At 39.1% G+C, this 17,952-nt stretch overlaps 1 protein-coding gene across 1 annotated transcript; it reads right to left on the reverse strand.

Annotated features, from left to right (window-relative positions):
- Positions 11,142–13,813, reverse strand: LOC109838705. Its single transcript, XM_020407126.1, has 6 exons — positions 13,734–13,813; positions 12,708–12,846; positions 12,395–12,614; positions 11,978–12,292; positions 11,338–11,407; positions 11,142–11,253 (listed from the first exon to the last, which is right to left on the reverse strand). Exons 1-6 carry the CDS (start codon positions 13,811–13,813, stop codon positions 11,142–11,144), a joined length of 936 nt encoding a protein of 311 aa, XP_020262715.1.

Below are 17,952 nucleotides of genomic sequence, written 5' to 3' on the forward strand. Positions count from 1 at the left end.
TATATATATATATAGTCATATATATATATAAGTTTTGGTTTCTATGCATATATATAGTTATATATATACATACATATGTTTTGAGTTTTTATGGTTATATATATGAAATTATATAGTTCATATTCTCTATTGTGTTTTTGAAAACATTGCATAGAATATGCAATTTTATGAAAATATTATATTCTTAGTTTATAGACTTCAATATCAGTTTATACATGTTTTACTAAGTCTATAAAAACATTTCACAAAGTTTCAAAAGTTGGTTTATGTCAAAACATCAAAATTCAAGTATCTCATATTTTCATGTTTTGGACTAGTTTGTAAAATGATGATATTTTTCATTTGGGAAGTCATTTTTGTTTTGTAAAATGATGATATTTTTCATTTGGGAAGTCCTTTTTGATAACCAGTCATTGTAGCATGTTTATTATCATGTCTACAATCATTTCCCAAAGTTTTACATTTTTTAGAATTTATTTGATATTTTTAAATAGTGTTTTAAAATCAGATAAACAATTTTTCAGAACCTGTCATATCTGTTTTCGGTCGACCGCACCGGTCGACCGAACCTGAGGTCAAAAGTTCCCTGGCCGACAGAAGCCTGTCGGTCGATTGGTGTTTGGGCATTCAACTATTCTCCCTCCAACTCTTGATATATTGAGAAGTTTTCTAAACTCTATTTCTAGCTTTTTTATATATTTGATTATCATTGTTATTAAGCTAGAACTACATTGAGTTTAGTTTTGATTTATATCTCTTTGTTCACACACAACCTTTTGAGCTTATTGTATTTACATTCATAGTATAATTTTGGGTTGTGAGATTAGTGACTTAGAGTTGTGCTTAATTGAGTTCTCACCTTGTTTAGAGAACAAATCATTTGATTTATATTGTGCTTATTGTGAGGATTCACTTGTAATACACTTGGACACCGAGAGAAGTGTGTGGTGAGAGACGGGGTCGAATCCAAGAGGAGTGGCATCGGTTGACGTGCCTAGGGAGAGGTTGTAACCGAGCACTTGAGGAGGAGGACACGGGCTAGGACCAACACTTAGTGTGTGAGGTGTGATTACATAGTGATTGTATTGTGAGGTGTAAACGTTGTTCGGGTGAACGTAGAAAACCCGGTTGTGATAGTGGAGATCTCCTCGAGGTGAGGAGCGGAGACGTAGGTCGTGGGGACCGAACCCCGTAATCATATTGCTTGTTTGTGATTGCATTATATATCTTGTTGTTCAAATTGCTTATCCTAGCTTACGTATCTTGTTGTATTTTATACTTGCTAGGATAACTTATTAATTAGTTTTAATTGGCATTTAATCGGATTAGATTAGCATAAGACCCTAATCACCCCCCCTCTAGGGTCTAACAGTTATCACCAAAAAAATTTTTTTTTTGTAAATTTTTGAATATACGTATATAATGTCCTCACTCATTCTAGGAATTCCTAGCGGACTCTATACATGATTCCTAGGAAACTCTATACTAACTCCACGACTCGACATAGGAATGATCCTAGGATGCTGGAACAAGAGCTCTGATACCAACTGTGACGCCCCTGGGTTCACACAAGACTGTAGTCCAAGGTAAAACCAGAGATGTCAAACCTGCCATGCACCCACACTGTGCATAAACATGTTTCCCCAATCACAGTAATATCCTCTAGTAGAACAAAATAGAAGTGCAGGTACAAACAAACAAAATAAAGGGAATAAATATAATAGACATGATATAGAAGAGATAAAATAGAAGTGCAGGTACAAACAAACAAAATAAAGGGAATAAATATAATAGACATGATATAGAAGAGATATCTCATAAATGAAAAGAATCATGTCTCAACTATAATACATCTGATATCTGAATAATAAAAATATCTCAACATGAATCAACTAAAAATCATACTAAGGCACACTGCCTTAACAATATGAATATGAAACTCTAATGTCTGGATAAAACTAAAAACTACAGAGGAATCTCTACAAGTAAAAATACGCGATGGTGACTATGCCAGAACTCCATCACCCTGCGGGTCTTCGAAACTCCGAACTACCTGAAAAGTAATTTAAAAGAAAAAGAACAACAACAAGAGCGTCAGAGCGCTACACCATGATTACCTCCATCCGCCCCTAGGGGAAGAGCTACTAGATGGAGTGAAGGCTCTATCTATTAAACATAGTCTACCTAGATTTATTTTCTCTATATTTAAGTAGGATTAACATTTAGAAACCTACAACACGAGACGTAGTACGTCAAGCGAAATAATCCAAATAAGAAAACCCTCATGTATATACCATAAGTCTCAAATTATAGATATCTAAACATTAATACCGAACAAAGAAAAGACAATCTAATGAAACCAATAATTAGAAATCCATAACACGAGACTGGTACGTCGACCGAAATAATCCAAACAAGAAAACCCTCATATATATACCATATGTCTCAAGTTGTGAATCTCTAATCATTGATCCCAACTAAGAAGTAAAGAAGATAGTAAAAGAAATAAGATATCAACACATCGTATTTATAATATCGTCCACTATCACTGGAGAGATAGAATAAAATATCAACACATAATTTTGTATACTTTCAAAAGTAACGTATCTCAGTCATATAGTTCAATGATAGGTCGTATTCATAATCGGCATCTGCCATACTTAGGCTATCAAGTAATTGTCTCAGTACAACGAACTACCCTATAGGTGTCCTGAACTGTGTACACGGCTTATTAGTCTCATCGCGATCTCAGTGCGTAACATGAGTGAGGGACGGACTACCAAATAGGCATCCTACAAATACGGCTCACGAGTCTTATCACACCCTAGTGTGGGATGGACGGCTAGATCAAGCCTCCTAAAATCCGACTCAATAGCCTGTACATGCGGAATATCGACGCACTACCTCATGTAGTACTGAACTAAGCTCATCAACGATATCCACCTCATATAAATCTTTGTATCTCTGATATGTCGACGTACTATCCCATATAGTACTGAGCTGTGCTCATCAATGATAGTTACCTCATGTATAAACCGTGTATATTTGGTATGTCGACGCACTATCCCATATAGTACCGAGCTTTGCTCATTAACGACATCCAACATGTATATGAACAATATCTAATTCAAATATATATATGAACATATTCATGATTATACGTGTAACATCAAGCGGCTCAAAACTCTGAGAACGCACCTCAAAACGGCGCAACACAGCTCTCCAAAACGAGCAGGAAAAACAGACGGGATATCTGTTAGTAAAACAAGCATATCTTTCTCTAGAAAAACTAGTTTTACAAATAGTTTTTTGTTTTGAAAACTAGATTCACACATCTTTCAAATGACATAAGTTTGGTTCAGTTTGAAGTTTATTTGTTATTACATCTCTCCCGTTAAATATTATATATGTGTAGGCATTTTTCTGCAGGACATGTTATTAGTAAACATAACATATCCTTCTCTATACAAAGTCTTTTTAAGAATGAGTTTTCTGTTTTAGAAACTAGATACATATAGCTTTCATTTAAAACTAGTTTGGTTAAATTTAGAGTTTGTTTTTAGAAACTAGATACATATAGCTTTCATTTAAAACTAGTTTGGTTAAATTTAGAGTTTGTTTGCTATCTTAAACTCTCAATTAAAGATTATATTTAAAACTAGTTTGGTTAAATTTAGAGTTTGTTTGCTATCTTAAACTCTCAATTAAAGATTATACAAGTGCTGCAATTTTCTGTAGAAAAACATATATATAGTACATCACTTAAATTTCTCATATATGAATAAAATTATAAAAAATTCTAATGATCATGATCATGATACTATCATAAACAACAAGAAAAGATTATTCATCTAGTATTTGTTTTCAGATTTACTATCAAAAATCTGACTTTTAACACCTCAGGTTAAGATTAAAGCATGAAAATACATATTCAACATCATATTAATTATCTACACTAGTTATTTAACTATGAGGATAGGTTTGGATGAAGATAATCTTGCCTCAAATGTCGTTCTAAGTCTCTAAGATAAACAACAAGCAATTGGAAGTGCAAACAACCCATTTTCTCCTTGCTACACGTTGATGATCTCGCCCTTGTGTCGATATTTGCTTCACAAAGCTCTCAAAATTCTCAATTTTCGGGTTAGAGCTTTAGAGAGAGGAATAGGGACTGCTAGGGTTTGAAACTCTGATGTAAGGGTGATAATTTTTGTGAAAACATAAGTATATATATATGTAAACCCGAAATAAACTTGTTTGACTCGAACCAGGAAACCTAGTCTGATTAGAAAAATAACCTTCGGTATTTTGGTAATAACTTTTGCGTCCAACCTCAGAATAAGGTGATATAAAATTTGTTGGAAAGTTCTTGAAGATACCTACAACATTGGTAATTTAAGTATTTTCAGATTATAACTTTTTTAGTATGTAAAATGTATATACTTTTAACTGGTTGTTTTTTCCAAATTCAGGCCCGTGCACGTGTGCATGATATCACTTCTATATTCACATATATACATTGAATTGATCTCAAATCAATTCTTAGCATACTAAAACATTAATAAATATTATTTTTTTCATAATATAACACAATTATTATTTATTACAAAATATTCAAATTTTTGGGGTTTTACACTACTTCCTGCCATGATTGCCCGCATTCACCATGGATTATGGAGTTTATATTATCAATTCTGTCGAGGCAACGAGAATCCAAAGGTTGGGCTACCCTATACTTGTTTTATGGCGTGGGTTGTTCTGCACTGTCCAACCCTTATTAGCACGCCTTTCGCTTGTACAGAGGGTCAAATTGTCCCTTTCATTCAAAGATTGGAGAATTCAGATTGGGAGTACCATTACTTGGACTTGGTAAGGCGAATTCTCCGCGACCATAAGAGATAGGAATTTAATTGATGTTTTCCTCATTTTTCCGGAACCAGCTACGGACAGGCCGTTGTGGATGCATCAAATGGTCGGGGTTACTCTTCCCTATCACTTGGCTACTTCATGTGGCTTATGACCATTTGCCCCGGTTATCACATTTATCGCTTTGGTCCGGTGTGTGTGTTAGAGCCTTACTTGCCTTGTCGCTTTGCTCGCTAATTTGGCTATGCTCAATTGTATGTCGGTAACCCTAACACTCAACTGGAGTCTGATAGTTGTAGCTTAATTATTGGAGCCAGAGCTTGGTATTGGACTACTGCTAGAGGTATGGGTGCGATGCTTGCTTATTGTAAGTGGCATTGTCTGGCAAATGCATCGGTCCCAAACTTCAATGTCAATTCTTCGGGCCTGTGATATATTCGGCATCGATATAAATCTATCAATGCTTCTAGATGAAGCCATATACCAGGACTCAAGTAGTTCTTATATGCCGAGGAAAATGCCGAGGTAGAAAACTCTCATCCCTCCAGTCCTCATGAAACTCGGGAGGAGATAGACGCGGCTTTGAATAAGGATGTGCTTCATAGATCTCCTCATGTCGACGAATATAGGAGCCATATGCCTGCTGCTTCCGATATAGGAGATTCTCTTAGAGGGGGAGCAGATTTTGGTGGGTTTGAGGGTTTCTTTCCCATGGACGATCCTTACGAGCCTCCTCCACATGAATCTACTGCCGAAGGCTCCCATAAGCAATCCCAGGTTCTTGAAGAACCACCTCTCGATGAAGGGATCACTGGTATGTCAATATTGACTTGTCTTAATTTCGACTTGTTTTCCTTTGGTACTTTTTATTTAGAACGAACTGCAAAAGTTAAGGCCCTGAGACGAGTAGGGGAGAAGTCTAAAGAACTTGGGCAGATGCGCAAGTCTAAACGCGTCGCCAAAAAAACAAGGCGCAATATTTCTCCGCCCAAAACCCCTTTGATAGAGTCACTCCGAGTTGAAACGGATTCAGAACTTAAGGATGAAGTTCCTTTAGCCCGACTCCATGCTGGATTGCGTTCCGCGCCAAGTACCAACATCGAAAATGTTCCTATTAATCCTGGTAAGATGGACATATAGTCATTTATCTTTCAGGATGTTTAAAGTACAAACGACTTTGTTCGCTGTGTTTAGTTGTTTCCATAGACTCGATTGCCTTTCCCGATGCGGGCAATAAGGCAGGACCAGCTTCTGGTGACCCTACTAAAAGTAGGATGCCTCCGAGTTCAGCTATGGAAACAGGCCGAGTTAATAATTCGACTGTTAATCCTGATGAAGCCGAGGGAGCAGAACTTGCTTCGACCGCCATGGCTGAAGCTGAAACCACCATGACCACAAGTGTTGTGTCTACCAACCCCGTCGTCATGATTGAGACTCGCATCGTGCTAAGTACTGCAGTCACTGTGGCCCCTATCACTACTGCAATGGTTGCTGCAACTATCGACACTCCTATCATGTACACTGCACCGCCAATTTTTACAGAATCTACGGTTTCTTCTGTCGATCCTCATGAAACGATGTCCTCTAGCAGCACACCCTCTTCTCCTTTTGTTTTGGTGAGAAATTTTGCCGTATCAAAAATATTAGAGAATTTCCTTAGCATTTTGAGAGAATCTTCTGCTCAGGTCTTAGATCGCGGAGGAGACTTTGTAGGAGTTAAAGAGGTGCTGGTGCCTTTCTTGGACCTGATGAAGAACTTGACCTCCTATCTCGCGGTATTGCCTTACTGGTTGCACTTGACCAAGGTTGAACATTTTTTCAATCAATGACATAATCGTCAGTCTCGATCCCTCTACCCTTTAGCTGAAGAACAAGCAATGCGAACTATACGCCAGAGGGATGACTCCTTATTCGAACTTAATCGTCAATTGCTTAAGACCAAGCAACGAGTTAAGGAGCTTAAAGAGATCGAAGAGAATTCGTCTCGTGAGGGTAAAAAAGTTGCAGACGCTAAACTTCAAAAACAACGTCAAGTCGATCATCTTCAAGTTCAACTTAAGACTCTTCAGACCAAGCTGGCAGAGGCTGAGGTAGAGTTGGCAGGCATGATGGATATGAGGCATACATTAGCCTCTAAATAAATGCAGCATCAGCCCTTGCTTCGAACAGAACTCGATCGAATGGAGCAGCTAGAAAAAGCTATGAATGATATGAGTGCCTATTCTGATGAGGAGCTACATAGACGTGCTTTGGCTGACGTTGAAGCAGAACATCAAGAATCCTTAGTTAAGCTTGCTGAAGAGATTCGTCAGACCGTTGGATCCATTTAGCTCTATTTTTTTTCTCGGACTTTTGTAGCCCCCTCATTTTTTATATATAAGTGGAACTTCTGCTGTTTTTGCCCACTAGCTCTACTTTGCATCTCTATACATAATCTGATGCCAAAATTCATGAACTTCATTGCCCTGAGATTTAAGACTTCAAGTATAAGTCTTATCATTCTGATATGTGGTTAGATTCAAATTCCACTTTGTATTTTAAATCAGACATAACGAGGTTCTAGCCTTATCCAATTAAAGGAATGACCTTCGTCAAATACGAGGTTCGAATCCAATTTCAATCAAGTTTTGACACTTGCGTTTCATTAGATGAACGATCTTCATCGAAGACGAGGTTCGAATCCAATTTTAATCAAATCTCAATATTTGAGTTTAATTAGAGAGCTGACCTTCATCGAAGACGAGGTTCAGACCTAACTTCAATCAAGTCTCAACACTTGAACTTAATTAGAGGAACGACCTTCGTCGAAGACGAGGTTCGGATCCAATTTTAACCGAATCTCAATATTTGAGTTTAATTAGAGAGTTGACCTTCGTCGAAGACGAGTTTTAGACCCAAGTTCAATCAAGTCTCAACACTTGAACTTAATTAGAGGAACGACCTTCGTCAAAGACGAGGTTCGGATCTAATTTTAACCAAGTAAACTTTCATCAAAGACGAGGTTCAAATTCAGCTTATCTCAAGTGAATGACCTTTGCCAAGTGAATGGCCTTCGTCAAGTGAATGGCCTTTGTCGAAGACGAGGTTCAAATTCAACTTTACTTGGTTGAACCTCGACATTTGAGTTTTAATTGAAATAGCGACATTCATCATTTTTTTGACTTAGGAACGAGAATAAATCTCATTAAACGACGTGACAATCTTCGATAGTTCCCAGATTATTGATCCACATGGATCCGTCACTTCATTTCATCGACATCAAGTATTGGGTACTTAATACGTCGCTTCATGTCACGTCCTTGTTGGCGCTAATTACGAACACAATTGATTGCGTCGCTTCATTCTCAGCACCATTTGGCGGTTCAGTGCTTAGGGATTCGTGTAACGAATCTCAGCCACTTGGTTGGCTCCTTCGCCTATAAATAGGCAGTTGTTTTTTAAGAGGATTCATCTTCCTCTTCTGTGCCTTGTTTGAAAATGACTCAAAGGAAACTTTGCATTTTAGGACTCCTACCTTCGCTTCCTACTAAATTCCAAGTTCCGATAATCATCGTCGTTGAGGTAGGCAAAGTTGATGATGATGTCGCTTTGGGTAACTCTTCTGATCCGATCTCTGATCTCTTGGTCTTTGTAGTAGCTCATTCATTTGAGGGTTTCTCAGTGTTCCAGAGTCGAAATCAGGATACATTTCGGCAATTCGTTAGACTTTTGAATGTAACCTCAAAGAGATATCTTAAATCTAAGTATGTTTACTGTTTTGACATGCCATGTACCCCCAAGCATATAGTCCTTTCTCTGGACTTCGGTCTATATGGCAGCTTAACAGACTTAGTGAAGTGCTTCCTTTCAGAGGAGTCAGCAATAATGTTAGAGCTGCCATCATGTTCTGCGGAGATGGGAGAAGTACTGATCCTATGCTTAGAGCTTGTGGTATTTCCATTAGTAGTCAGCTTACCCAAGTAGGTAGGCGTGTGCTACAAGCACCTAAGTTAAAAGTTGGGTATGGAGAAGACTTCATGCCCAGGAACGAAAGATGGAACTTCAACAACAAGACAACGATGTTGTTGCGGACGAGCCTCATAGTGCAATCTCGAAGGTCGTGGAGCTTATAATTGAACTTCGTAGTGTAGCTGAAAGAACTTGTAACTGAACCTCGTATTGTAACTGAAAGAACTTGTAACTGAACCTCGTAATATAGTTCGAGTCTTCTAAGTTCAATCTATGTACTTCGAGTTTCTGTACTTTTAATTATATATGAATAAAATTTATATTTTATCCACATATTGTTCTCTTACTTTTTTGTGTAACTGAAGCATTTTAACTTAGGATTTTTAGCAAACCCTTAGCTATCAACGGCCTTGAGTTTTCTTTACCAACTGTCATTTGAGTTGGACTAGCCATACTTTTCCCCTCAGTATGATGAGTTGTCAAAGAGTTTCTCTTAGACTTGAGTGCTAAGATTTCTCTTTTATCCTTAGCCTCTTCTAGGCTTCAGATCAAAATTTCAATAACGAGGTTCAAAATATAATTAAGTGTTAAGAACGAAGTTCAACACATGGTAGACTCGTTGGGAAAACGAACATCATTTGTGAAAAAGACGACGTTAGGAATATTAAGTCATTCAATGATTTAGAATGACATCAATAAAGTAAACAAATACACATCACTTGGTAGGTCTAAGTTTGGAAAATGAACGTCATTTGGAGAAATGACAATGTTAGGAGAATCACATCGTTCAGTGACTTGGCAGTATGATAATGGTGATAAAAATGAAGGCACATCACTTAGTAGGCCTAAGTTAGAAAAACGAACATCATTTGGGGAAAATAACGACGTTAGGAAGATAACATCGTTCAGTGACTTTAGAAGTATGACGATGGTGATAGAAACAAAGGCACATCACTTGGTAGGTCTAAGTTAGGAAAACGAACGTCATTTGGGGGAAAATGACGACGTTAGAAAGATCGCATCGTTCAGTGACTTTAGAAGTATGACGATGGTGATAAAAATGAAGGCACATCACTTGGTAGGCCTAACTTAGGAAAACAAATATCATTTGGGGAAAATGACGACGTTAGGAAGATCGCATCGTTCAGTGACTTTAGAAGTATGACGATGATGATAGAAACAAATGCACATCACTTAGTTGGCCTAAGTTAGGAAAACGAACATCATTTAGGGAAAATGATGACGTTAGGAAGATCACATCGTTCAGTGACTTTAGAAGTATGACGATGGTGATAGAAACGAAGGCACATCACTTGGTAGGCCTAAGTTAGGAAAACGAACGTTATTTGGGGAAAATGATGACGTTAGGAAGATCACATCATTCAGTGACTTTAGAAGTATGACGATGGTGATAGAAACGAAGGCACATCAGGCCTAACTTAGGAAAACGAACATCATTTGGGGAAAATGACGACGTTAGGAAGATCACATCGTTCAGTGACTTTAGAAGTATGACGATGATGATAGAAATAAATGCACATCACTTGGTAGGCCTAAGTTAGGAAAATGAACGTCATTTGGGAAAAATAACGACGTTAGGAAGATCAAACAATGAAGTAACACATCATATAGTAGGTTACTATTGAAAAAATAATGTTTTAAACAAAAACCATCAACTATCAGAGGAAGCCATTGACGTGATAATTTTATAGTCCCATTATCCTATTGAAGAGGATTAGCGAGGGAAATTTAAAGGAGAGGAAGTAAGGAAACCATTACCTTTATTTGCTTTTATTCTTTCCGTAAAACATATCTGACTGTGAAGCCTATGGGTAGTATTTCTTCAGAAATTTGCCATTGATAGGCATCATGAGTTTGTCACCATTTTGAGTAATAAGACGATAACCTCCATTTGAGTAGACAGTTTCTACTACAAATGGTCCTTCCTATTTTGGCTCAAACTTTCCTTTCTTCTTAGAGTTCAAAATCATTAGGCATCAAACGGTGAGAACCAAGTCACCTTCTTTGAATGTGTGGTATCTAATCTTTTTATCGAATGCTCTAGAAATCCGAGCTTGATAAAGCTCAATGTGTTACTGGGCCAATAATTGCTTTTCATCAAGCGCTTCCAATTCTTTAAGACACCGGCGATGACTTTCTTCCGTCGTCATACCAATTGTGAGTGCTATTCGCAGAGACGAAATTTGGATTTCCAATGGTAATACGGCTTCACATTCATATACCAAGGAATATGATGTCGCTCCTATTGGCGTGTGAACCGTTGTACGATAAGCCCACAAACTTTGACCTAACTTCTCGTTCCAGTCTTATTTATTCGTCGAAACCACCTTAGTGAGAATTCTGACGATGGTCTTATTAAATGTTTCTGCTTGCCCGTTTGCAGTAGGATTATAAGCTGTTGAAGCTAAATTCTTGATCCTGAATTTATCACAGAATCATGTAAAGGCTTAGCTAAAGAATTGGGGCCTATTATCATGAATGATACACATCGAAACGCCGTACCTGTATACGATGTGATATTTTAAGAATTTAACAACATCACTTGTCTTGACTTCTCTCAACAGGATTGCTTCTGCCCATTTAAATAAGCAATCAGTTATTGCTAAAATAAAGCGATGTCCCTTGGAAGATGATGGGGTTATTAGGCCAACAATATCCATCCCCCACATTTGAAAAGGCCATGAAGTGGTTGAAGGATGAAGATGCTCGGATGGTCGATGCATGTAATTAGCGTGTATCTGGCAGGTGTGGCATCGTTTGACATAAGCGACAACGTCTTGTACCATATTAGGCCAGTAATAACTCAATCTGCATAGTCAGCCCCACAATTTAGGACCAGACTGATGAGCTCTACAGATGCCATCATGAGCTTCTTTAAGAGCTTCTTTTGCTTCCCTATTTGACAAATAGCAAAGCAAAAGCCCATCGTATGATTTTCAATACAAAGTCTAGGATTGAGAATCATAGTAGAATCTAGGTGCTCGTCTACAAATAGATTCTTTTTCCTTGACATCTTCAGGCAATAAGCCGTATAAGACATAATCAATGATCAAAAATCGCTAATCCTTAGGTTCGAGCATTGTGGGCTCATATTTAATTGCGTTTATCTGTAATGTATACTTTGATTTGAATAATCGTCCACTTGTCACTGTGACTTGCTGGATAGTTCTTTCAGGTAGATCTAAGGTAGCCATAAGTGATGCTAATGCATCAGCATAGGTATTCTTGAGATGAGGTATGTAGTCGATGTAGAAACCCTCAAAGGAATCGGCCAATGTGATTGCTGTGGTATGATGAGGAATGAGGTCCTCATTTCTAACTTCATATTCTCCTTTAATTTGATTAACAATGAGTTGAGAATCGCCATACGCTTCTAGGTATTTCACCCCTAGCTGTTTAGCTATATCTAGACCAACCAACAAAGCATTGTATTCAGCCACATTATTAGAGCATGACTCTGTTAAAGAAACGCCACATGGGAGTATATGCTTTTGGGGGGAGATAAAGACAACCCCCACTCCGGCTATAATTCAATCGGTAAGACTTGTCCTTGCTGTACCATCGAAGTATAATTGCCATACCTGCTCTCTAGAGACGACGTTTGCTTTATACGTCTCATCTGGTATGTCCTGGTATAATTCAACCTTTTCTTTTAATGGATGATTGGACATAAGGTCACAAATATCCTGACCCTTTACTGCCTTTTGAGGTTTGAAGTGAATGTCACATTGGGAAAGCAACAAAGCCCATCTAGTGGGTCGCCAGTTCAATGCACTGGGCTGTGTCATGAATACCCGAATAGGATTGATTTAGGAAATGACATGTATGGTTTGCCCAACCAAATAATATTGCATCTTCTGAACCATAAAGACCAGTGCCAAACATTCTTTCTCAGTAAGAGGATAACGAGGTTCAGCACCTAATAAAGTCCTACTGAGATAGTAAACAGCTTGCTCATGGCCATTTTCATCATCTTGTGCTAAGAGTCCTGCTAATGCATGATCTGTAGCCCTGATGTATATCAGGAAAGGCTTACCTGACTTCGGTGCAACCAATATCGGTGGATTGGAGAGATATCATTTAATCTCCTCGAATGCTTTCTGGCAAGCCTCATCCTACATGAAGGATACTCCTTTCTTCATTAGTTTTGAGAATGGTTGGCATTTCCCTAACATGTTAGAAATGAACCTACGAATATACGCCAGTCGCCCTTGTAAGCCTCGAAGCTCCTTAAGATTCCTAGGAGGTGGTAGCTCTTGGATGGCTTTGACTTTGTCTGGGTCTAGACAAATTCTGTTAGCTGTGACCACGACTCCGAGAAATTTACCACTAGCTATTCCTAAGAATGACTTAGTTGGATTCATCTTCAGCTGGTGTGTCCGTATAAAATCAAACATTATTTTCAAGTCGTGCAAATGGTTTCCCTTGTCACGACTTTTAACAACCAAGTCATCAACGTAACATTCTACAGTCTTTCGTAGATGTTTTTAAAAGATAAACGTCATAGCACGTTGATAGGTAGTACCTGCATTTTTAATCCAAAGGGCATTACTGTATAACAGTATATCCCTGAAGGTGTTCGAAAGGATGTGTGTTTTTCATCATCAGGATATATTTTGATTTGGTTGTACCCTAAGAATCCATCCATAAAAGACATCCTTTCAAACCCGCACGTATTGTCAATAATGACATCCGTGATAGGTAAAGGAAAATCATCTTTAGGACAAGCCGAATTCAAGTCTCGGAAGTCGATGCACACTCTAATCTTCCCATTCTTTTTTAGAACGTGGACGATGTTGGCCACCCAATCAGGATGTTGCTCTTCGCGAATAAATCCTGACTCGATGAGCTTTTTGACTTCAGCTTCAATTGCTTCTATGATTTGGGGCCGAAATCACCTTTGTTGTTGTTTAACAGGCTTGACACCTAGTTTGATGTTTGATCGATGCATAGCTACTTGGGGATCAAGCCCTGGCATATCCTCGTAGTTCTAAGCGAAGACATCAATATACTCTCATATTAGAGTAATGAGGTCTTCCTTCTCTTCGGGTGACAAGCTACCACATATGAATATGGGTTTTGGATTAATCTTGTCTCCCATATTCACTTGAATCACTTTGTCATCAGTAGGATGTTTGCGTTATTCAAAGCGGTGTTCCCATTGTATACCCAGCTGTCGAGTTAGCGGATCATCGAACAGGGGTAATTGGTCATCTTCTTGATCTTCTATTGGAGATGTTGAAGTCATGTTGGCCATAAGTGTTCTGAACATAGTTCCTATACTGATATCAGACTCCCAACGACTAGATTCAGAAGATGATGTGGAAGAATCGTCATCTGACTCTCCTTTGGTTCCAAAACACAGCATAAATGATGGGGATTCATAACCTAATCCACTGCGAGTTTTGTGATAATAGTCTTCCGACTTTTCTTCCGGGACATAAGAAGATCTGATTGGTGTCTGAATCCCTCTACCGAAGTTTAAGCCTTCTTTATGGATGAAGTCATATCTCATATTCTTCATAAGCTTTCGGGTTGTTGGAGTGAAGTATGAGAATTGCGGATTTTCCAAAGATGATGTCTTTTTGGCCGTTAACCTTAGCTGGTACTATGAAGGCTGCTTGCGAAGATTCGATTTGCTATTGATTTGTCACAAAAGATGACCGAATCGGCATTAAATTTGATTCAGCATATAACTTGGATAGCGGATCCGCTATCATGCTGACGCTTGTACCTGGCATATTATGACTCAATTCAACACGCGATAAGTAAGCTAAATCATCTTTATTATTGAAGGTAACTCCGCTGTCTTCGTAGACATGCTCATTTACACCTAGACCTTCAAGACCGATTACGACGGGTTCTATGTCATTAAAAACAAGACCCTGTTCGTGCTCAAACTCGGTATCGGCTTCATTACCGCTATCTAGTTCTTCAATCAGTGGTACTTCAAATGGCTCACCATCAAGGTAATGAATAGAATCGATAAAATAATTCTCCACCCCTTGAATGGTTGCTTCTTTGCGACCACTATTTTGACTTCACTGTCCTCATCTACATATTTCATGCACTGGTGTAGAGTAGATGGAACAATCAGATTGTTATGGATCCATGGTCGACCCAATAATAAATTATAAGACGTCTCTGCATCGATGACGTAGCAAGTAACATCCGTTCTCAATTCACCCATCTGGCATTTGAGTTTGATCTTACCAAGGGGACGAGTATTGGAAGCATTGAAACCATAGATGGTCATTCTTGTCATTGATAAACGATGCGGAGGGACTCCCAGGTGATGAATGAGCCTTAATGGTATGATGCTCAAAGCAGAACCAGGATCAACCTAAATTCTGTCTACCCGAATAGAACCAATGTACCCTACAAAGTACAACGGTCTATCATGTTTTGGGTTTCTCACATGCATATCTTCTTGGGAAAAGGTGATATGTGGCATTCTTCCTCGAAAAACTTAACAACATTGAGGGCAAGTTTCTTCCAACGTTGCTCCGGGTTGGTTTGGTGGAAAGTGAGTGAGGAAAGCCTCATTATCTGTCAATGCTTCACTAAGAGCTTCTCTCGTCGATCGAGATAAATGCAGAAGCTCAAACAGCATAATCCTGGCCGGGATGTTGGCTAACTGAGCCAGCACATCAAACCGAAAAGAGTCTTTTGAGATCTCTGGTGTATCTCTCCTGAGGGCCTTATTGTAACGAAGTTCCTTCGTTTGTGTGTGCTCGATTACTTATTTCCCCGGTTTGGGTGGTGCGTGTAGGCTGTCTAAAAATCACAATAGATAGCTTATCCCCCATCAAAACACCGATGATGGAAGTTATAATCTGACGACTTCCAGAAGGCTACAATTTGAGGACTTTCACGTAGAAGGTTACAATCTGACGACCTTCACAACAACTAATGAAAGCCCCAATTCAACAGCCTTCACAATCAACATCGGGAGTTACAATCTGACGACTCTCATATTTACAAGAAGCCAAGACGAAGATCACAAGAGGACGATCTGTGCAAAGTTCTAGCAAAAGAGACTACAAATTGACGGTCTCTTCATATTAGAATGCAGATATCTCTCAAACCGTGAGGAATTTGGCAAAACGGAGAAAGCGAACCGAAGCCTTCGGCTCGGTTCGGATGGCCCCGTCTCGTCGAGATAGCCGATTTTCATATGTAATTCGTCCAATTCCGACGTACGGTTTGAAAGTTATGACCTGTTCTTCGTAGCAAGTAATGTTCTGAAGACCGTCTGCAAGACTGGACTTCATCAGAACATTGGACTTAGCCTGAAGCCCGCCAAGCCCGCCTAAGGTTCGCCTCTGCATTACAGAGTCAAAGCGCACATGCTCAACTCTGCGTTTTCAACATCTAAACGCAGAGTTAATCGCTAAAACAGCACAACTGTGCGTTTTCAGCCTAAAACAGGCTTAACTCTGCGTTTTCCAGCAGACATCTAACTCTGTGACGCAGAGTTACTTAGCCTGAAGCCCGCCAAGCCCGCCTAAGGTTCGCCTCTGCATTACAGAGTCAAAGCGCACATGCTCAACTCTGCGTTTTCAACATCTAAACGCAGAGTTAATCGCTAAAACAGCACAACTGTGCGTTTTCAGCCTAAAACAGGCTTAACTCTGCGTTTTCCAGCAGACATCTAACTCTGTGACGCAGAGTTAGCACAACTGTGCGTTTTCAGCCTTTAAACAGGCTCAACTCTGCGTTTTCAGTCTAGAAACACAGAGTTAATCTCTAAAACAGCACAACTGTGCGTTTTCAGCCTCAAACAGGCTTAACTCTGCGTTTTCAACATCAAAACGCAGAGTTAATATCTAAAACAGCACAACTGTGCGTTTTCAGCCTTTAAACAGGCCCAACTCTGCGTTTTCAGACTAAAACGCAGAGTTCATCTCTAAAACAGCACGACCTGTGCGTTTTCAGCCTTTAAACAGGCCCAACTCTGCGTTTTCAGCCTAAAACGCACAGTTCATCTCTGAAACAGCACAAACTGTGCGTTTTCAGCCTTTAAACAGGTCAACTGTGCGTTTATGGGCTCAACTGTGCGTTTTTAGCCTGAAACAGGTCAACTGTGCGTTTATAAACAGCACGAACTGTGCGTTTTCAGCCTTTAAACAGGCACAACTCTGCGTTTTCAGCCTAAAACGCAGAGTTCATCTCTAAAACAGCACGAACTGTTCGTTTTCAGCCTAAAACAGGCTTAACTCTGCGTTTTCCAGCAGACATCTAACTCTGTGACGCAGAGTTAAAGCACAAACGCACACATAACGTGCGTTCTTCAACAAACTCAACCATGCGTCCCAAACTCCAAGGAGTTTTGGAGACCAGCAACAGGAGCTTCTTCCTTGTGGCTTATAACCGACTTTCGGTTCAAATCAACTCTTTTTCAAGAGTTCAAACTCGTTCAGAGTTATCAACTCGATCAGAGTTCAAAACTTGCTCTGCAAGTTCTTCTAAAACTCGTCAGAGTTATCAACTCGATCAGAGTTCAAAACTTGCTCTGCAAGTTCTTCTAAAACTCGTCAGAGTTATCAACTCGATCAGAGTTCAAAACTTGCTCTGCAAGTTCTTCTAAAACTCGTCAGAGTTATCAACTCGATCAGAGTTCAAAACTTGCTCTGCAAGTTCTTCTAAAACTCGTCAGAGTTATCAACTCGATCAGAGTTCAAAACTTGCTCTGCAAGTTCTTCTAAAACTCGTCAGAGTTATCAACTCGATCAGAGTTCAAAACTTGCTCTGCAAGTTCTTCTAAAACTCGTCAGAGTTATCAACTCGATCAGAGTTCAAAACTTGCTCTGCAAGTTCTTCTAAAACTCGTTCAGAGTTATCAACTCGTCAAGAGTTATCTTCAAACTTGCCACGCAAGTTCTCCACAGCGTCAAATCGTGAGGAGAAGACATCGTTCCAGTGAATCAAGACGTTCGGATCGTCAACGAGAAGCAAACTCGACGCGAGCATTCGAGGGAGGCATCTCATCGCCACCGTGAAGAACCCAGAATTAAACAAAGGGGAGAATCAAATTCATTCTCCTCTCTTTTGTAATCGGAATCCAAATTGTAATTGATTTTGAGAGGAATACAAGTCAAATTTTCTTTCACTGTC

The sequence above is a fragment of the Asparagus officinalis genome, chromosome 4 (assembly GCF_001876935.1).
Source record: "Asparagus officinalis chromosome 4, Aspof.V1, whole genome shotgun sequence".
In the NCBI taxonomy this organism is placed as follows: Eukaryota; Viridiplantae; Streptophyta; class Magnoliopsida; order Asparagales; family Asparagaceae; genus Asparagus; species Asparagus officinalis.